Source organism: Mytilus trossulus, chromosome 5 (assembly GCF_036588685.1).
Source record: "Mytilus trossulus isolate FHL-02 chromosome 5, PNRI_Mtr1.1.1.hap1, whole genome shotgun sequence".
NCBI lineage: Eukaryota > Metazoa > Mollusca > Bivalvia > Mytilida > Mytilidae > Mytilus > Mytilus trossulus.
Window position 1 is genome coordinate 5,794,883 of NC_086377.1, and position 23,235 is coordinate 5,818,117.

Below are 23,235 nucleotides of genomic sequence, written 5' to 3' on the forward strand. Positions count from 1 at the left end.
GTGAGTCAAAGCTCCGTGTTGAAGACCGTATCTTGACCTATAATTATTTACCTTTATAAATTGTGACATGTATGGATAGCTGTCTCATTGGCACTCATATCAGATCTGTCTATATATAATCACAATTTACCGGGTTTGTAATACCATGAGCAACAAGACTGGTGCCACTTGGTGAGCAGGATCTACTTACCCTTCTTGAGCATCTGATATCACTCTTAGTTTTTGTGGGGTTCGTTTTGCGTTTTTAGTTTTCTATGTTGTTTCTTGTGTACTATTAATTATCATTTTGTCTTTTTTTCATTCTTAGCCAAGGCGTTGTCAGTTTATGTTTTTTAGGAGTTTTACTGTTCGACTTTCTTATATAAGTGTATTCAGCAATGCTTAAACGTTTTCTTATGACAGGTAAACAACACATGGAAATAAACAATTATGGAAGACTCTGCAATAAGAACATAAGGATGAATATGATTTTTATTTATATAACATATAACATATATACCGTATGTTAAACACAAAATATTTGATTAGTACATTATGGTTTCAGACTTTTCACTGATTTTGTCATACCTATATCAACTGTTAAGTAAGCTTTAAATTTTGAATACTAGTATATTAAATATTTATAAAAATGATTTAATTGAGTGATGTATAGTAAAACATTTTTCTGTGAATTCTTTTTTTTAATTTATTTTTTATAGTTTTAAAGAGTCATATTATATGTGCACTGTGTAAGTAAGTAAACATTGCCTCAACGCATACAAATACCACCACATTAGAATCTAATAATATATACAACAGTTAAGCACGCTAAAAAATGATAACAAACACTAATCATGCTAATAATTAAAGAAAAGTTTTTTTTCCACACACTTTTGATTATTTCAATTTTAAGCTTATGGTTTTGCAATTTCACGTAAATATCCAACTCCACCTGCATCAACTCGTTGAAGTGCCATCATTAGACTTAATATTGTCTTTACTTTTGACTTTGCCTTCCATTTTAACAATATGTCTTCCACCAAACCAGGCAGATCTTTTGGAAATCTGAACAAACTGTGTTCAACTTCAGTGAAGCTTAATCCTAGCTCTATTCCTAACTGAAGCGGACAATTTCCTATTTGGTTTGACAATTCCTTCAAATGTTGATCAGTCGGATCCGCTTGGAGATTAAGCTCTGCATGTTCTAGTGCATGTAAATTGATCGTCAGTTTAGTGTCATCTTATGATTGATTATGTATTATAAATAAGGAACAATATTTATATTTTGCTTATTGTTTATATGGCTAGTTACTTAATTAAAATAATAGTGTTAAGGATTTCCTTATATTTCAAATAAAGATGTACTAGCTTACATGTTAGATAACAAAAGTACAGATTCCGAGATAAATCTAAAATGAAAAGTGCCTAATCAAATGGCAAAATGAAAAGCTCGAGTACTTCAAAGTAACGTTTAAAAACTGTCATTTTCCAGATGTGGTATAGGCATTTTCGTATGTAGAAAATTGCGAATCAAACCTGGTTTCACGATAGGGAGACTATGTCTTAGAATTAAAGTACAAAATGCAGTGTTGCGTTATCATCTGAACACTATTTTACCTAAAATGTCAGGTATCAAATCAGAAATATTGCAGTTGTAATCAATTAGTATGTTTCTGTGTATGTTGCATTTGTTTTTGTTGCACATCAGAGTTCCTGTTGTTCGTTTGTTTTCCTCTTATAGTTGATGTGTTTATCGCGGTTTTACTTTGTAATCAGGACATGTTTTCTCTGAATCGAATAATGACTTTCAAACAGCGGTATACCACAGTTGCCTGTATAAATCACTATGAAACACCATATATATCACAAAAACACATAACGGGATATAGTCAAAGCACATTCGCAAACACAACATACAGAGCCAGAGGAAGCCATGTATGCTGTTTCTTCAGTGTCTTGTTCCGTAGTTTATAAATCAACTCAATCGGAATAGTTTGAATTATGAACACCATCAATATATCGGTAAGGGAAACTAAATGATTAATCTTACTTGATCTCCTTATCTATTGCAAGTATCTAAATGAACTCCGACTTATATCAAAATAGCATGCGGATAAGTCGACAATTGGTCGCCGTTTGTACGGATTCTTGTGAAAATTAAGTACCAAATGCAATCCAGGTAAACGTATTTAGTTATTACTTACCTACCAAATCCATGTTTTCTCTGAATATCTAATACAACAGAAATGAATTATTTTTTTATTTGAAAACGAAACTCATATTTTAAGTTCTCAATTATTCTCTGTAATGCATTATAGGCGAGTGACATTTCCAGAAAAGACGCTTAATTAGTGACTTTAATGCACCCGACTAGCACACAGATGAACTTTTTATATGTTATAGCATAATATCTAAACTTCCTTTTTTGGTCGGTCGTAAAAAAATCGTATGGTGCAATTTTTGTAAAAATTGAATTAAAATCGAGAAATAATTCCAAATTGAAAAATGACCAACAGTGTTGAAGCGTGAAAAAAATTAACACGTAGCTTTATTTTCTGTTGTCACAATGCAAAAAATATGTACGTTTAACATGTCAATGTATAAAAAAATACTTTTCAAAAATAAAAGAAGTAATCTTTGCCAAAAAAAAAAGATTTTTGTAACAATTTTGGATATTTTTATAAAAATGGTGCCAATTTTCATATTTTTTTTTCATTTCTTAGATATTTTCGGCTCGAAACCAAAATTAATGATTTTCGTATTATTCAAGAGTTCATTACTTGTTTAAAACATATCATTATCACTGTATTATTCTGGATTTTATACATTTTTTACAAACTCCCCCTTTTCAATCAAATTTCCGATATCGCTTTCTCTGTTAATTTTCCTCAAGTTAATGGACCTAAACGCTTCGAAAAAGGGTATGAATAACCACGAAGGCATTTTTTTTGGTACTAATATTACGCAAAGTATAAAAAGATAAATTAAAAGGACCATAGAAGCTGAAATGTCAACGTTTTTTTTCTTTGTAGAAAACCAATATCTTACTGTTCTTAGTCAATTTGCACTCACAAAAAGCAGAGATTATGAATAACTATTGAAAAATACTTCTTTCTTAATTGGATCAATGCACATTTTAGTTTTGCAACTAAAAGTACGCAAAAATGTGTCAAATCTGACATTTTTACCATGAACTTGAACGTGAGATATGTCCACCTTTTAAATTTCCTACCGTTTTAACTTTCGCATACGGTAGACTTATCGGTGGTGCAAATTTGGTCAATATTTAAGAGGAAGCATAGCGTATGTAGGGCCATATCAAGAACCTGTATGTTGACATGCTTTAAATACTTTTTTATATGGGGATATCTATTCATTCAGTTGACAATTTTGAATCTTTCGTAGATATTTTAAATACAATAAATGTTCTACCTCAGGGGGTATATATTACTTAAGCTGTATTTTAAATAGGATTACGTGTTTTTAAATATTCTTCGAAGTTTTACTTGGTTCGAGCGTAACTGATGAGTCTTATGTCGACGAAACACGTGTCTAACGTAAACAAGCGATCATATGCCAAATATCTTTCAAATTGATTTGAATCAAGCTTTTTGGTATCTAATTAAAATTGTTTTAGTACCTTTATAGCTTATACGGTGTTGGCTATTGCTTCTTGTTTTAGGCCATACAATACACTATAGTTGTTTACCTCAAAGCATTTAGTCTCTGGTATACAGATATCACAGTGTACTTTAAATCATACTTATCAAAGGTACCAGGCTTATAATATGATATCATCAGGCTTCTTATTTTAAATACGGATTAACAATATATGAGGAGTAATGTCAGAGGGTCGACGATGATCTGACACTTCGTTGTATTGTAGACATGGAACAATTGTTCATGCTCTTACAAGTTATATAGCTCATCATCTATCTGTGTTTCTAAGAAAACTCTCTTTTTTTACGCTTTAGAAATCATCAATAGATAGCGGGTCTATCACAAGTTAAACAAAATTCATATTGACATGTAGATCGGTGCTAAAAGAAAACTCTAAAGTGCCCGAAACCAAAAATACATAATCAAGACAATTTGAGCAAGCTACATAATATCAAACTTCAAACCAAAAAGATTGCCATCGGGTCACGCCTACCACCAAGTGTATCATCATTCAAACTACATGTTCTGAAAGCTGGCAAACAAAGAAATTGCGTCATAACAAACTAATTCGGCAGCAGGTTTACCTAAGTATGAGTACTGATGACAAAAGTGGTCTTAATACGTCATACTTTCTTCAGGATTTAATACATTTGTTCTTAGGGAACTTGTACATGTACTGAAATCATTGTAAACATCTGTTACACAGAATTCTGTCAGTACAGTAACAGCGAAGTAACAAAAAGTGTTCCAGTAAAGCAAAGCTTCACAGGCTCAGTTTTAAAATATGAATTTCGACTGTCTTATATTGTTAAAAATCAAAAGTAGAAAATTGCATTATTATTTATAAATTAGATTTATTTCGTTTCTTTTAAAGAAATAGATTATTCACAGAAAATCCTCCAGAATGACAAAAAAAAACTATATATAGGTTTAGCCGAACTATATCCCGCAAATTCATATTAGTTGATAAAAATCTGTCTATATCTAAGTTTTGAATACTGGTAAGACATTTGTACTTGCATTTGTAACTGCAAAACTTTTGACTGCACAAACGTGAGTGAAAATAAATGCAGTCGTAATAAAAAAAAAACACGTTAAGAAATTAAAGTGTTTGTAAAGTATATAATCCCAAGTGTCAAAACAAGGGTCACCGTGGGACCTAAGTTTCGTTTGTAAATCACCGCATTCTTATTTTGCATCTGGGGTCAGTTTCAAAACAAATCTTACGACTTAAGTTGGTCGCAAATCATGAATAGTTCAGTTTACTTGCGATATTTAAATCTTGTCTTCAGTTTTTTTGGTAAAACCAACTTCTGTATCTGAAGTTTGGTAAATATAAAAAAAAGAAGATGTGGTATGATTGCCAATGAGACAACTGTTCATAAGAGACCAAAAAATGACACAGACATTAACAGCTGTAGGTCACTGTATGGCCTTCAACAATGAGCAAAACCCATACCACATAGTCGGCTATAAAAGGCCCTTGACAATGTAAAAAGCTTAGTTTTCAGCAGCTATATATGTCGCGGATAGGACTCCATTATGATTGGGTCCATATCACAGTGACCTGATTTTAGTGTATGACCATTCCCTATTATATGATGTATATGCATACTTAGTTTGGAAAACCCTGATTCAAAGGTTTAAAATATAATGGACAGACCGGCAGCTGATAGAATCAAACAATGTTTGAAAACTTGACGGCTCAAATGTCAATGTAACTGTTAAAATGAACTGATTTAGTATATGAAGAACCACGTGCCATCCCATAATACATTTCTGAACTGAGTGTGTTTAACATCAGTTCTATAGTTCTAGGCAATGCATTTTATATTTGAAATTATTGGTTTTTGGATCAACTGTATATCTGTTTACATGTTTAAGTTATTTGATTTAATTCGACATAGGCCGCAAATAAGTGGGGACTGACGGACGGACAGACTTAAAATGTGATTCTTATATCCGTTTTAACTTTGCTTGTGGTTGTATTAAACATGTAAGATAGTGATTTCCGATCTTGACACGGTTTGTAGGCTGTTAACAAACACGAGACTATTGTCACTATTGATGTGACAAAGACGTCTACATTTTACTCTCTTTATTGCGTTGTTTTCATCTCCCTTTTACTCATCCTACTTACAAATATTTCATCATATTTTTTTATTTTGCATGGCTCACCATCAATTATAGCAAATATTAACACATGTAAGGTCAACTCTTTGTTATTATACTTCTTTTTTGTAGAAAGTACCGTTTTACCTATTGCAGAGTGAAAACGTCAAAATGACGTGAATTATCGCCAAACCATGAACGATAAGCAACTAAGAATCAGAGAGACGTTATTATAGTATCGCGTTTAGTAAAATTTGAATTAGCTATATTACCAGCTGCTTCAAATAAAACAACAATACTGCACAAGTTTTTTTCTTTCAATTTCTTATGAATGACCTTGACCCCAATTAAAAAAAAAATTGCACCATAGTTCATTTTTACGACCGGGAAAAATTGAATCTACACATTTTTTCTTTTCGAATGATATATAATATAGCTGTGTGTTAGATAGGTGCACTAAAACTATTTTTTAGGTCTGAATGTCACTCGCCTATTACGAAAGAGGTAAACGATCTGAGCAAACACCCAAATTTAAAATTAAGGACAGTCAATAACACAGCTCGTATCACGACAGAAACATTTACATCTGGAACGTATTTATATTATATACATTGTGAATACACAAAAGATACATATCAGCTTAAAAAGACTTTCTGTAAAAAACCAACAGGACATTAATACTCACTGTTATCGTAAACATCTGATCGTGTTAGTTGAGAGTGCATCTCGTAAGGCGATAAATAAATATTCTTTATGAAAAAATTAGCAAAAGGCTATTATCAAATATTTCAGCATCCGAATATTGAAAGGGGAGGGCTGACACCGTGGATACTCAAAAACAGTTTATTAAAGAAAATACAATGACCTCGGCAAAAGAAAAAAATACAAAAACATACAAAAACACAAAAAACAGCAGTATTGTACTTACACTCATGGTTTGGCGAAAACGAGTCGTACAATAAACCGTGAACTAACCTAGGTTCTCCGACCACGTATTTTTTGTTTCGCATATGCTGTTATTAATATGACTTTGGTGTAAAATAAACTGCAGTGAATGATGCAAACTAAAACGGGTAAAGTGAACGTCAAAAGTGATAAAGAAAAAACTTTAACTGGTAAGGTTCTTACCTGGCAAACAAGATGACTATCGAAATTCACTTCTTTCAAAGCGTCAGAAATGTGTTTCAAAGTAGGATCCTTCAGTTTTGATAGATTGCATGTTTTCCATTGTCTCAGTGCCATCGATCTAATTCCTTCGGTACTGTGAGAAGCATACGTGGACTCTGTGCTACGCCATTTTTGTAACTCCATTCCCAAATTGAGGAAAAATTCTCTAAATATACCATATTCAATCTGACTTCCCAATCTAACAAGATGCTTATCACTTGGTTGTGTTTGCAGTTCAATATCTGTGAGACCTTAAAAAGTACGTAATGTGTACTGGACGATCGCAAAAGAAATTTGAAAATGAACATTATAATTATTAATTTGACCATGTAAAAGCATAAATTAGTACAATGCTGCATGTAACGACATTTTACGATTACAAAAAATGTAGTTCAGAAGACAAGATCCTTTTAATTGTATAGTTGTGTGTTATTATGGTATTTTCATGAAAACACCAAATTTTAAATTAACACATTTAAAAATTTCGACTCTACATTTTTTTTGTACTTGCATATGTATTTCTTGGTTGCTGCCGTTTACCATCACCAATATTGAAATATGTTTGTGATGTGTCGTGTATTTAAACATTAAATCAGAATGAAAATATGTCTTACCACAAAGCACAACACTGACTACATATATACATTACTGTGAATACATGACCAATGTATATTGGTAAAGCATTGTTTGAAATTCGAGTTTGTACCTTAAACTGACCAATTAGAACAATTAGCTTGTAATCTTTAAACGTCCTCCAAATTATGAGTATAAACACCGTTGTCGTGAAGGTTATCCAAGTTTATCATGTGCATGTATGTATTTAATGTTTACTACATGAGTATACAAGTATTATGAAAGCACATAACCTGATTCTGTTTTTTTAACTATAGCTGAGGGTATTTTAAAACATGTATATGCGTCTTATAAGTGGTTCGTACAATTATAGCCTTTGAATGAGGTCGGTACAAGGATATATTGACCTAAAAGTAGTATATTGACTGAAATCCGAGGTTGATATACTTCTCTGAGTCGATATATTCCGTATTTACCTTATATAAAGGGTATAATTGTTATATTATTAATTTCAGACCATATTCGTATCAAAATCGTCTTTTGATTTTGTTGGAATTTTATAGATATTTTAGTATCTCCTAGACAATATCAAAATATAAGTTGTTAATTCATTTACTTTTTTTACATCTTAATAATTTATATTTTCGTCTTTAAAAAATCTATCAAAGATATTTTTTTATAAAACTTTTAACAATATCATGAAGTTCATAACATGACGTCTTTAAGGATATCGGTTTTTAGATATTCTAAAAATAACCGCGCAATATGCTTTTTGCTGTGCAACATGCTTTTTGCTATCCGCCGTTTTCTCTCTACTTTCGAAAACATAGTGTAACATGTGACTATGCCTGAACGAATCAAACAAGTTAAACTATATGACTTAATGATAGAGTATTATATTACAAAATGCGGTAAATGCATATCTGCGTCTTTATTTTTTAGTGTCTTTATATTTACCTGCACACCCGACACTGCAAGTCTTTTGGGACTGTAATTATATAAAGTCACCAATAAGTGTAATAAAACTAAATATATACTATTTCAAAATGCCGGAACGTACACTGGCCCTTTCTGGATAGGATTTACTCTAAGTCCAGAACGTTTATAACAACACTATTGATATAAAAGTGTATCAAGATTTAAATATAAACAAGTGAATTAGTACACATATTTTCATAATTCCCCCTTGCTTTAAGCTTAATCATTCAGAAACATATCGTGGACATTTGCAGTACTTGCAGTAATTAAAAGACAGGCTTCCTTCTTATATATTTTTGTTAGTATGTGTAATGAATATATACACTCGTTCTAGAGAGGGTATCATTTGGAAAGATCTATCTGTGTTTTTCATCTTAATTTTTTATAACGTACAGACGGTATAATTCCACAAAAAAAAACACAAAGATGAAGAACAGGAATACAGTTCTATGTGCAAAATCGGCTTCAGTTTTTTTTGTAAAACAATAAATATCAATAAAACCTTAATCCTCACTATAATTGAAAGGTAGACCAAAATAATCAACCTTATGATATAGATTCATGATGTCCAGTTGGTCCATTGTACATTAAATCGATTGAAAAACGAGCTACCCACTTTCACAATTGAATATCGTATTTTTTATATCTTCTTAAGTTACTTCATTTGTCCTTCCATCATTTTGTTTGTTGGTAAATGCATATAGGCTGTATGTTGTTTTATATTATTCGCTTATTTGTTACTGTATTCATCCTTATGTATTACTCAAACGTGACTAATACAACAATCATTTAAAAATGTGTATGTGTGTGTGCAACAAAATACTGAACGAGAATTATACAAATAGAAAACGTGTCCTTACCTTGTCGAATATCCAGTACCGTACGTAGTTCGTATTATGTTCCTTTCCGTTCTTGCATATCCATTTGTTAGTTTTCGTCACTTCCAGAGACGATATAAAACAGTTCCCACCTCCACATGGAATCCCAATTTCCGTGTAGTATAGTTCTGATACCCTTGTTGGATTCAATGTCCTACCGAAACTGCTATGATAAAATAAGAGAGACGACTCAATATTCTTGGTCAAACAATCTTGTATGCTTGCGGCAATATCCGGTGAGATAGAGAGTAATGATTTCTTGTTTGTCAGATAAACATTCACGCGGTTGTCGTCTACCCATATGCGGAGTTCATCATCTTCACTTACGTTCAGCACTGCAGCCTTGTGATAAAGACATGGTCTGTCCTTTTCCTCCTTTAATGGCCAAGCGATAACTGCAGCTCCAATAACTTTGTAAGCTAGTGCACTAGGTATAGAACTATGAGCTAGTATGTATTGTAGGCAGATCGTTTTCTCTCTTTGACTTCCCAGGTTGTTGAAATCCGGCCGTGTTGCTTTGATCATGCATGGTACCAGGTACACATCTGTAGAGGATTGTTTAAACGCCTTAGGAACTATTAGTATGTCCAAGTGGACAAGAAGCTTTAAGACGAATTCTTTGATGCCATCTTCTTGCATATACTGGTTAAATTTGGGTTGTTTCCAAATCTTTAAAAGATCTCTCTTGTAGATTCTTCCCGTTTTGGTCATTGTTTCAAGTATGTATCTCAGATTCGTATCTGCCGGCCAAAATTTTTCGTCTGTCACGAAGGACCTAAGTATATTTACTAATGCAGGAGGATGGATTATGATGAACTTGTCTAATCCAGGAAGGTTGTAATACATCAGTTTACCGAGTGAGTGTTGAACTAAAAGAAAGTCATCCATTTGATGTTCATCCAAAGCCAGGTCTGCATTTAGCACATTAACTTGTTGGAGGTTTGCTTTTGTTAAGATGTTAATGTTCTTCAGTTTCATGTTGGAAATTTGTAGCTCTAAAGGAACCCATTGCATGGGTCTTCTTTGACCCCAAGACGTCTGCCTCATCGCAAATATGACAATTTGATCTGTCATTCTTTGTATGTCGACATCGTTTTTATCTACTCCATTGATAAAGTATAGCGTGTCCAGATGTATGTGATTCTTTTTCTCGTGACTGGAAAACATCTCTTTAATATCTGCTAGGAAGCATTCCTTCATCTTTGTTGTATCTCCCTAAAAAGTGGAAGTACAGATTTTTAATATTAGGTTATGGTACGGCATTGTCTCCTTAATGTGACATCAGAGAACGATGTGACTTGAGAAAACGACTTGACTGATTAATTTCACTAGATATATATTAGGTTGAAGAATTATTGCGTGAATTCGTTATTGTGTTGTTTGAAGACAGACGTTACACGGGATATTAATCATCAATGGTGTTCATACATGTGTAATATGTCTCGATTGGTGACACTAGTAGCACGATTTCAGTCTGAAACGGTCATTTTGGTCTGATCACATCTTGATTGACTGGATTTACCGCTAGAGGGAATCGTCGAGACTTTTTAGACCGTTTAAGACTCCGTTACGATCGATAGTCACATCAGGTAAATAAGTCCGTTAAGGCATGTCAAGATTATCAAGACTGAATCTCCTAGCGAGCTGTTAAGATCCGTTACGACAGTGTCAGACCGAAACAGACCATGGATACAAAATTACGTTAAGATGTTGTCAGACCGTGTTTAGTCGTGTTCAGATTTTATTAATTTGGACAAAAAACGGGTAAAACTTTCCCAGTGTTTATCAGGGGTTGCTCCCCTTTTAAGAATAAAATTAAAATTAAAAAGAAGACGGTTTATGTTAACTGAAAGTCTGCCATGTTTTAATTAAATAAAGAAAATAATCAATTCTAATTCATACCTCTTCCTATTTAATTATTTAACATTTTCTATATTAAAAAAAACATAAGTGGTTCAAAGTCATACTGCTGCGCAAACCGTGGTGAATTGAGTTTAAAATCAACAAATTGCCGAAATTATATTTAATAATTATTCATTGAATATACACATCAAAAACTTTATATTTAATGGTTTACAAGTGATTGTAAATAAATATTTATGCAATTACAGACTGGTGTCGTGGGGAAATTGTGTCAACATTTAAAGTTAGACTTCAACCCCTCCCCCCCTTCCCCCCCCCCCCCCCCCATTTTTCATGAAACTCCTCATAGATTTATAATAGATAGCTTACATATAACATATGTTTCGATAGCTAATATAGATCTTATTTTAGTTTAAAAACTTTACGAATGCTCAGATTAAACGTGTTGCCGCATGATTCGAAGTGATCAGACAATCGCTAGGCCATTTCAACTCAAAATATATAAAAATATCGTTGCATCGGTAAAACTTTGAATCTTTTTTGACAAAAATATTAGAATTTAAGGCTGCCCTGCTTTTATAATAACTGTTATCTTGTTATCATTTCAATGAATATCAAGTAATATTTGTCGATGAACGGTTGTTGAGTTAATGCACGGTATTGTGATTTTTTTTCACAATTGAAATTATAGAACCTTTTGTTAAGATTCATTGTCCTATGTATCAAATTAAAATAGCTTTCTATTATCAGTTCTTTGGCGTTGCAACACCACTGCATGGTCATCCAATGAAAAAAGGAAAGTCATAATATTTATTTTATTAATAATATAATCTTTTATTCGTAAGCAATACAACTTACAGAAAATAATTATTACAAATATTCAATTACATCAGTGAAATATATTTATATTAGTCAAATAATCATATAAATAAGTATACCCATTTATATAACAGTACAGCACAGTATAATCAAATATAACACATTTTCAAATGAATTTAATTTTGTGCCTTCACAGTCAAAAATAAAAATTTCCCTTTAATTGTTAAGTTGCTTTACATAATGAACAGATACTGGTGAGCACCCAGCCACTTTAAAAGGGGGTCACAACCGAGCATCAAAAAAGGGACGAACTATATGTCCCTATTTAAATGCATTGATCGTCTAAAAAGTCTAGGATTCGACGGTTTTCTTCAACAATATGGTTTGATAAATTTCTTTCGAAAACTCATTATACTTTTCACATACTATAATAAAATGATATTCATCTCCAAATACTTGTTTATCACACATATTACAAAATTTTTGATATCTCTCAATATTATAAAATCGACAAGTTTCTATTTTCAAACGGTGAGCAGATGTATGCGGTATTTTCAAATAAATGATTCTATAAATATAATTTTAATACAGCATGATCTAAATAAAATTGTTGGGGTCAAATACATCTATGCAACAAACATTTAGGCGAGTCTTCAAAAAAATAGTTCATTTCACTATTAAAGCTACCGTTTAATCTATCTTTGAATTCAATTAATAACAAATTCACATTTTTTACACCCTGATGTAACCGTACTTTTAAAGCGTAGTCATCCGTATCAATAAATTGTTTAATATCAAAATTGAAGTGCATGAGTATTATTAACGTCTGGGATGAGTGTGAGAAATCTCTGTTGATGGGAATAAACAAAATTTAGCTGAATTTGTATTATTCAAATTAATGAAAAAGGCAAGCTAGTGTGTATTTAAAATGATATTGTTGGAATGGATTTATAACATGAAAAATGTGTGTTACCGATTTAACGTTGACTTGGACTGCGAATTTGAAAATAATATATTTGTGAAATCACATTCTACAAGATGACATATTTTGTAAGTACTTTAACCTTTGATTCTAATAATTCTAATACAGTCCTTGGATGGTGTAAACTTCCCACTAACACCATACACCATAACACCATACACCATACACCATTACACCATACACCTTGTACCATTACACCATACACGTTACACCTTTGCACCATACACCTTACACATTACACCATACACCATTACCCATTCTATCTACACGATCCAAAATTACCCATAATGCAATTAAATTTCAAAGATTAAGATTATTATTATTGTTAATGTTTACTATTTGAAAAAAACAAAATAAAAAGAACTTCGTTTTCAACTAATGAAATGTCGTAAACCATCATTCACACCATTCCCGATCACACGTTACACAATCACACCATACCTCATACACCATTACACCATTCCCCTTACACCATACACCATAGCACCATACACCTTACACCATTACACCATACACCTTACACCATTACACCATACACGTTTTTTTGGGAAGTTTACACCATCCAAGGGCTGTACTAGTATATTTGACATGCATTTTATAGCTGACTATGCGGTATGGGCTTTGCTCAATGTTGACGGCCGTACGGTGACATATAGTTGTAAATGTCTGTGTCATTTTGGTCTCTTGTGGACAGTTGTCTCATTCGCAATCATACCACATCTTCTCTTTTATATTTATATAGCTATTACTTAAAACTGTCATATGTACATGTTCCAGGCTCGTGCCGCTGAAAGAGGTCTCCTTTCAAGTTTGAAAATATGTTAATCGGTCGGAAAAACTATCAGAAATATATATGATAAAAAAAATCAGTAAAGTTCCCAATACTCTTTTTGTGAACTTTCTTGATATTCCCGAGTGTGTTTTAATCGAAGAATTTTCTCTCTAATGACACTATGGTTATGTTAACCAGGATTGCAATTTAATATTTACGGAAGACTTGCGTTTCGTCTTAAAAAAAAGGCTCATTAGACTAGTGCGCTCGAATCAAAAAATTAAAAAAAGGCAAAATAAAGTACGAAGTTGAAGAGAATTGAGGACCAACATACCTAAAAGTTTTCCCAATTTCATCCTCCGTAAGGTTATCTATTCCTGAGATAAAAAGCCTTAGTGTTTCAAAAATACAAAATTTTGTTAACTATAAATTTATAATTATGAACATATCAATGATAACTCTTCCATCCTTCAATTGCAAACCACATAAAACCTAAACAATTCAAGTGCACTTATAAATTAAATGATGAAATGATGTAAAGCAAGACTTTAGTTAGCGTGCTTGCTTTTTTTTTTTTTTTATTATACAATCATTATGATAAAACCAAATTTAATTCAAATATAATAATTATATAAATACAGGTTAAACTATGCCGATACATATTGTTTAAAGATGTCAATCTTATTAACAAAATTTGTATAAACAATTATACAAACAAAGCAAGCAAGTAAACCAAAGTTTTGCTTTACATGCATTAGGAAACTAGCTGTAAAGCCTTAATTTAGCCGACTTGCTCAAACAATAGATAAAGTAAGAGACGGATTTGATAAAATTTAACATATGGAGGAAAGTTTGGGTTTAAAACACTCTAAATAAATTCAATAGAAATTTCATTTATTTCAAATGTATTCCATTTAATTTCTTATAAATCGTATAGGGATCTTTATCCTTGTTTTTTTTATCCATTTCCATATCCTTGTATTTTTTTTTATCCATTTCCATGACACTTCACCACTAATTACGTACATCTTGATATAGATTGAATCCTTGGTTTTCCCGTTTAAAAGGTTTTACACTGGGGCACTTTATAACTTGCTGTTCGGTGTCAGCCAAGACTCCATGTTGAAGACCGTATTTTGACTTATTTTTATTATATACTATTATAAATTTTGACTCGGATGGAGAGTTGTCTCATTGTCACATACGACATCTTATCTATCTATGGCTCAAACCGAAACGAAACGGGACAAAAAGGGATAAAAACACACTTTTTTTATATATTTATAATGGGCTTAATATGAGTCAGAAAAGAGTAGAATAGTGAGTCGCGTTGGGGTATAAGCTTGACGCTGAATTGCCGATTGTTTTTGTAAGCGTGACACGTGAAAGTTAAATGATTGTGTCGTGAAAACGACAAATAAAGTATAGCAGGACACGGAAAACTTCAAAAAATCAGAACTGCATAGTATAAGCGGGATACGGGAATCTGACAAAGCAGTAAGCGGGATCAGGTATCAGACCCCCCCCCCCCCAAAATGATACCCCAGAATAAGATATTTATTTATCTTCATCATATTGTTACAGTCATGCCTTCAATAACAAATGTATCTCATGCATGCATTTTCATATTTTTGATCCCTTTTTCAAGTTTGTGGTCTTCAAATTTATAGACAAAAGTCCTTATGGATATTTGGGGTTCTCTGACATGCTGAATCTAACCGTGTATCCAGTTTAGGGATCTTTTGCCAAGTTACCGAAATAGCCCACATAGAGGTCCAAAGGGTCTAAGATCATCAAACATGAATTGTAGCATGCATGTCGTGTACAATTACCCAAATGTGCATTGTTTGACCTCTGTGGTACTGAGTATCCACTCGCGGATTTAGAAATTTTCATAAGTAGGGCCCAATAACTGCATAAAAGGGGGTAACCCCCTGCCCCCCTAAATCCCCCCGTCGAAATTTACGAACATATATGCTTTTCAAGTGTGAAAACCATCAACAAAATTTATACATAATCGGGAATGTCTTTAACAGAATAGTCTCACACCGTAACTATATCGGGCCCAACTATATATAATACTTTAGCTATTTGACCAACAATGTATAAAAAAAACAGAACGAATTTAATGTCATCTTTCCCTATTGTTTAATGTTATAAGTCTGTTTCAACTGGCAAGAATACCCATAAAGCGGACAATCAGTTTGTTCTTTAAATTGCTGTCATTGAATATCAAGAAAGAAAATAAATCCCGAAATTGATTTGAAAGTTTGATACTCTATAGTTTTCCTGGAAAATATTCACATCCCTTAGGGAATATTAGTGTACGTCCAGTTGCGTACATATAACATGTATGTCGGAACAATTGTGATGATGACGAATTTCTTCCTTTATTCGAGAACAATCTAATGATATATAAATGTCCATAAATGAGCCAAAGAAAGTTTTATATCGACCTGTATTTAAATCTCTTCTTCTTCTTTTGGTATACAATAGTCTTTCGACATTTGATGATTACATACTGTTGGCATACATGGACTAGTCTACTACATGTAACAAAACTTTTACCCCAATTCACACAAAATGTATGTTTCTTTCTTATGTACAATGTATACATGTATATATTTGAATTTGCGCTATAGTTCCGTAACTTTTTATCCTGGCGTATATACGAATGGTCGACAAGTGCGTACATTTTTTTTAATCAAAATTTCTGGTATAGTCTGATCTGTCCTTCACCATTGACAAAAAATATGTATATATATTTTTATTTCATCAAATCTGTTGTTTATTTTTAGGTATTATCTATATTTTTATTAATAATTTTCTTTACATCAGAAATGTTATTCATAAACAAGCGTATGAGTTTAGTAATGACTAGTATATATAATATCACTTTCGGACACACAAGATAGAGATGCATATTATACGAATGTAGGAAAAAAAGTCACGGAAAAAAAGTCACGGAAAAAAAGTCACAGGAAAAAAGGTCACAGGAAAAAAAGTCACAGGAAAAAAAGTCACAATATATATTTTTTGCATGAAATAGTCATAGGGTCTGCACATACATGTATTAACAGGAGAAACATTCCCAATTTGTATTTTTTTTCTTATGGAAATGGTCATAAGGCCGCACATATATATGGATATATTAGCGAAACATTCCCAATAGATATTTGTTTGGAAATAGACATTTGTTAATTCATTTTATACGACTAGCTTTGGAAATTTAGATATAAATTGCAAATCATTTAAATGGAACATGTTCATGCTAGTGTACTAGATTGATACATGTTTTCAAGGATTTGTTGTAATTATTTTTGTTTTATATCTCTTAGAGATGTGAGTTTAACAGCAACAATTTCCCCTAATTTTAATAAAAGTTAGAAGTTCAGTATATAACTTGACCACATGTTTTTGGGATTTTTATAAAGATAAGTATTCTGTAATTTAGTGTTAAACAAACAACTCATTGCCATTAATAATAGCTTAGCATTTTATACGCATTTTATACATATATATCTAGGGACTTTTGATATTGATGTGTGGCTTCTTGTGGCACCTCCCCCCTTTGTAGACCTTTTATTTCTTGTCTTCGTAGGAAGCCATATCAATGAAATACAACTTATGCTCAATATTAAATAAAAGGACACAATCAGTTTTCCCTGTTAGTTAAAAAAGTCAATTTTGAAAAAAAGAAAATGATTTATTCAGATACACTTTTATTAGTATATATAGTTTTAAAAAATTAATCCGATACAAATATATTATGACTTTTTCAATGCATTCGAAAACTAAAGTTTAATTATTTATTGCATACATGTACATAGTGACTTTTTCACATGCATTCCAACATATTTCTGACAAATAAGTTTACTTAAACAAATTGTGACTTTTTTTCCTGCGACTTTTTTTCTTGTGACTTTTTTTCCTGTGACTTTATTTCCTAGGGATATTGTGACTTTTTTTCCTGTGACTTTTTTTCCGTTATACACCTAATAGTTCAAAATGGAAAGTTATAAGTTACAGGCCGTTTACACTGATCAATACCCTAAGACGTGATCCAACGATGCGTGAATTTGCAAGCTCGACAGGAAATCGCCTGAATACCTGGACGTGTCACACCCCCTGCAATACCTTTGGGAGTAATACCTTTAGCCATGCAGGTGATCAGTGGAACGAAGATCCTAATTTATTTGAATAAAGTTTATTACATAAAAGAATTATGAACGAATTAGATTTCCGAAAACAATTCAAGTTTCACGGAACAATTATTTATGATTTGAAATTTTTACTATTTAACTTATTCCAATATTATCATTATTGTTAAAAATAACAGATCATGGTTATTAAAAAAAAAAGATAAGAAATTTTTCCGTATCAACATAGTTTGTATAGTTAACTAGTCGGATAAAACAACCGTACGATTGACAAGATATCGACACGCAATTACGACTACATCGGGTTACTGTAGTTTTGTTCCTTTTTTAGATTTCTTTATTTCTTATAAAACCAAGCAAATGGTACAAAGAAAGATATTTTTACATACAATAACATACAGATTTTTAGACATATCTTGGGTGCAAAGCAGAGAAGGTAACAAAATGGCCGACCGGAGAGAATTGATACTCTAAATTCAAAATCGATGGTGATCTCTTATCTAGCAGAATTAAACTTTAATATTCATGCATTTGAGCATTTTTATACAGAATGAACATAATATCAATTTTTGATTTTTTTGCGAAGTTTCCCTTTAATGAAAATTCCCAATCATCACAATAAAATGGGTGAAACAGCTTGTATACTTTGAGCTTTCGAACTAAATGGTAACCCCAACCCCCAACATAGAATTGTTCAAATTTTGAGTTGGAGCCGTCAGACTGCTCTATAATTTGATATAATTTGTCTCGGTGGATCCAGGGGGGTTCCGGGGGTTGGACCCCCTTTTTTTGGCCGATCAATGCATTTGAATAGAGCATATACTTGGACCCCCCCCTTCTACTCTGGGTTGGGACCCCCTTTTTTAAAATGGCTGGATCCGCGCCTGATTGCAGTACACTGCACTGTGAGTATTTGTTAGATAATCACGCGCGATTTTATCATTTAAAGAAAATGCTTCACGAAATAACTAAGATCACTTTATGTGTACACGTAACACAAAGAAGAAAAGATTGGGCTGCCTCTCTTCAATTGTGTCTAGTTACCAAAGTAAAATCAAAATTTATAATTCTCTGACAATGCACCTGGTGATATATTGTATATGTCATTCCAACAATTACACTTGTTCTTTTATTTGTGTGGTTATTTAATGACCATTTTAATTCAAAGCTTGGTCAGTTGGATTTGCATCCTTCATTTTCCAGTACTCCAGAATTTCTACATACATATATCACAGTAAGTAATTAAAGTTGTGTGTTAAACGTCAATGCGAAAGCAAAAAATCCATAATTTTTTTTAGAGGGCACATATGTTTCTTTCGTCTGACAGCAGGTATACACCACAGTTATCGTAAATTATAAAAACATATATAAAAAAAATCGAAAAGAAACCATTATTTTTTTTAACACAAAACAGAGAAAAGAACTGATAAGTGCGGGGAATCCATGCGCCTTTCCTCCCTGATGTTTCGATATTTTAAAAAATAATTATTCTTTTATCCATGTTAACACGTGAAAACTACACCAGTGAGTTCCATATATGTCATAAACTTACAGCTGGTCCTGAATATGCATGAAGTATTTGCCACTGGACTTTAAACAACCAACAATCAATCACACTACAACTTATAGTATATATAGTTGTGAAATACAAAATGTATATTATAATTATACAATTAGCCAAATAAATAGAATACAATGATACACACTACTTTATATACTAAGTAACTGACATAATTTAAAGGAATAATCTCTAAACTATACAAGTAGAGAAGCGAAAAGTTTCTTTTGAATAGTAAACAAACTTCCGAACAGCTAGTACATGTTTTTTAATGATTTTCCCTACGGCGCTCAAATATTTTGCATGGTCTTTTAGTGTTTAGACATATGACATTGCAAGGACTTAAAATATATACGTCCCTGGACATTGTAAGAACCTTTAACGTATAATAGATTCAAATTCGTTATTTTGTTCAATATAAGAAAAACAAAGACATGTATATTAAAAACTGACGGTCAGACATCACTATTTAAATACGTGTATACACAAATTCATTAGTTCTTTATTAACGTTTAGCCCTACGGCACCTTTTTATTAAGAATGATGATGAGAGTAATTGTAAAATATAATAGGCATGTTCTTTCTTACGTTATGGATCATTGATTTTGTTACCTGTTGACCCGGTTGATTACTAGCACGTGCCATTGAACTCGACCATTTTAACTAACACAGATTTTTTTTTAAATTAACGCCATACATATATACTAAGAACTATATACATATTATATGAATTAGAAAATAAATTTTATAAGGATACAACATTGTTTGAATGAACATTTTTATACGGTGATACTTTAACACGGTCCCGAAAGAGACTGAATGCAGTATCATGATCAGCTTTCGGGATCCGGGAAGTCTTTTTTTTTAATTTCCTGATGTCGAGAATATTTTTTTCCAAGTTTAATAGAGTAACTCTCACGAAAAAAACATAAAAAAGCAACAGCTTCCATGGTAAACTATGACATATATCAACAGATAACGAATTAAAGCAACTGTAATACATAAAACAAAAATATGCATGTGTTAATTTGCCTCCGTTGCATTTCTGTGGATTGTCTCATTGGCAATCATACCACATTTCCTTAACTTTTTAAGGTAACGTTTAGGATTTTCCGTTACTTTTTAATCTTCAAATACGAAACACATTTTCACCGGTGTTCACATTTTAAGGTTAAATTGATGGCATACATTTTGGTGTGTATACAATAAACATACGTCCTTGCATTTAATTATCAATATATATATTCATATAAACTAACATTTATTAAAAAATAAACAATTATATAGACGAATTATTTAGTAGTTCCTCAACAAAACAAGAAAAGAAATAAAGAATCAACAGAAGATTTAATCCTTATTTATCTTTTAATTAACCAAAATATACTTCAAATTATAATTATATTAAAATACATGTATATTAATCTAAAATGCATTATCGAGTAGAAGGGGCGCAACTCGTGGTATCAAACCGATATACTGAACGGATCTAAACAGGGTCTGAAAATTTTGAACGTAATTTTGTATCCATGGTCTGTTTTGGTCTGACACTGTCTTAACGGATCTAAACAGCCCGCTAGACGATTCAGTCTTTTCCGTCTGGACATGCCTTAACGAACTGATTTACCTGATGCGGCTATCGATCGTAACGCAGTCTTAACGGTCTTAAATGTCTCGACGATTTCCTCAAGCGGTAAATCCAGTCAATCAAGATGTGATCAGACCAAAATGACCGTTTCAGACTGAAATCGTGCTACTAGTGTGAGTTCACATTCAAATATGAACACGTGATTTGAAATACAACAATTGGACATATCTACCATCAGATGTTTAATATTTATACCATAACGACTACTCAATCAATGACAGTATCATTCATAATATATAACTTCACTTTTAGCTGTAGCTCTAAGGACCTCGACAATAAATATTTTCTGTCTGAATCATGTGTTCAAAATGTAAAAAAAACCCGATGTAATCAAGACAAAGGGCATCTTGATAATGGAAAGTTTATGACGTTCATTCCCTATCCAGTGATATTTGAATTGTACGTTTGTTAAATACTATTCAATATATATATATACCTCGCACATATCTCTATGTGTTGCTGCAAACAATATCATTGGCATTATGTCATCCGCATCTGCAGTGTACGTCAAAATTGAATCAACCCAATGTTTCAGTATAGCTGAAAAAAAAGGAATCATTTAATTTTGTACAATATACAAATATCACCATTGTTATGTTATCAACTTTTTGTTCAAAGCCAATCAAAGGTCCTATCTCCAATAGGCTTCAATCGAACAACTTAACAAATTAATATAAAATTGGTATCACCATTTGTTAGAAAAAGAGTCATGAATGATATTATATTTCTAGTAATATCACAGGATAAGCATACATTATTTCATGAAATACCAATTAAAGAAAGCTAAAACTTTACAACCATTGTCAATTTATAATTGACGAGAGAAAGGCACACTTTTGAATGATAAGAGAATATTTTAAAGAATTTTAATACCATAGCATGTTTAGTCTAAATAAAACATCAATTCGACATTATGATATATCCAATCTCATCATCCTCATGGAGCTTTCAGCCTGTAGAAAAAAAAGTTGATCATTAATAGTTAAAATTGGCAGTATACTCAGCAAATATACTTATCCTGGTATCTATGATGAGTTTACTTACACGCAGCAGTAACTCCCTCAGGATAATCCTCCAACTGATTATGTAAACCAAATCTACCATCAAACATCAACAAAAATGATCCTTTGTGTTGTATGAACAGTTGATGGGTCATATCATATGATTTTTGTCCACCAAAATCAATCAGGTCAGACGGTGCTATTTCGATTTTATATTGTCCAGTCCTAACTTTGTCCAAAATATCTGATTGAAGCTTCAGCCTCTGACATTCTAACGTTAGAATGTCATTTCTTACTTTAGACATGATTTTGCCCGGCGCTTCTTTACCTTCAGCCTGCAGATCAGATTTAGCAATGGGAGTATGCTTCTGATTTGCAAATTCGTTTGTTGATGTCCTGGTAACTGAATAATGCATTGGCATATCTTTGATTAATGATTTGGAGGTGTTGTTTTCATTTTGGTTCTTTGACGTGGTTCTCCTGACCAATGTTTTCCTTTTATCTAATTCTCTCGGTTTTGTTTCATTAAAAACATCTGGTTTCCCTCTGATAATTTTAGCCAAAACGTTATGACCCCTGTCACCTATGAAATAAAAAAAAAACACAGTTATAAATGATAAATATGAAAGTGCTGATAATTAACTTGTTTTACAGAAATAACATTAATAAGTTTTGTTTTAATTTTATAAAGTTAACGTTCTTCCGAGGTTAGGAAAAATCAACACAACGCGTGTAAGACTGTTCAATTGATTGATTTAGAAATGATGCAAGGGGCTTGAATATATCGTAATTTTATTACGTATTCGCCCTGTATGTCAAATATTTTACCCTAAGCGATAGCAAGGGGTGAAATATCGCCATAAAAGAGGGACGAACGATTTCAGAGGGACAGTCAAACTCATAAATTTAAATAAATTAACAACGCCATGGCTAAAAATGAAAAAGACAAAAAGATATACAATAGTAGACATGACACAACATAGACAACTACAGAATAAGGACATAAAGTGACAACCGTGGTAAAACCACGATATATTCAAGATCCCATGAATTAATTCGATTCTAATATCAACAATACGGCAATTCTC

At 32.2% G+C, this 23,235-nt stretch overlaps 1 protein-coding gene across 1 annotated transcript in view; it reads right to left on the reverse strand.

The window, feature by feature from the left end:
• Nucleotides 1–776: 776 nt before the first annotated feature.
• Nucleotides 777–23,235, reverse strand: part of LOC134719342 (uncharacterized) — a 28,459-nt gene continuing 6,000 nt past the window's right edge. The window contains exons 6-12 of the mRNA XM_063582352.1: nucleotides 22,191–22,730; nucleotides 21,583–21,686; nucleotides 9,330–10,562; nucleotides 8,449–8,479; nucleotides 6,880–7,169; nucleotides 2,184–2,211; nucleotides 777–1,183 (exon numbers count right to left, since the gene is read on the reverse strand). Of these exons, the coding sequence (XP_063438422.1) occupies nucleotides 894–1,183; nucleotides 2,184–2,211; nucleotides 6,880–7,169; nucleotides 8,449–8,479; nucleotides 9,330–10,562; nucleotides 21,583–21,686; nucleotides 22,191–22,730 (2,516 nt within the window). The 3' untranslated portion in view covers nucleotides 777–893. The remainder of the gene's footprint in view (nucleotides 1,184–2,183; nucleotides 2,212–6,879; nucleotides 7,170–8,448; nucleotides 8,480–9,329; nucleotides 10,563–21,582; nucleotides 21,687–22,190; nucleotides 22,731–23,235) is intronic.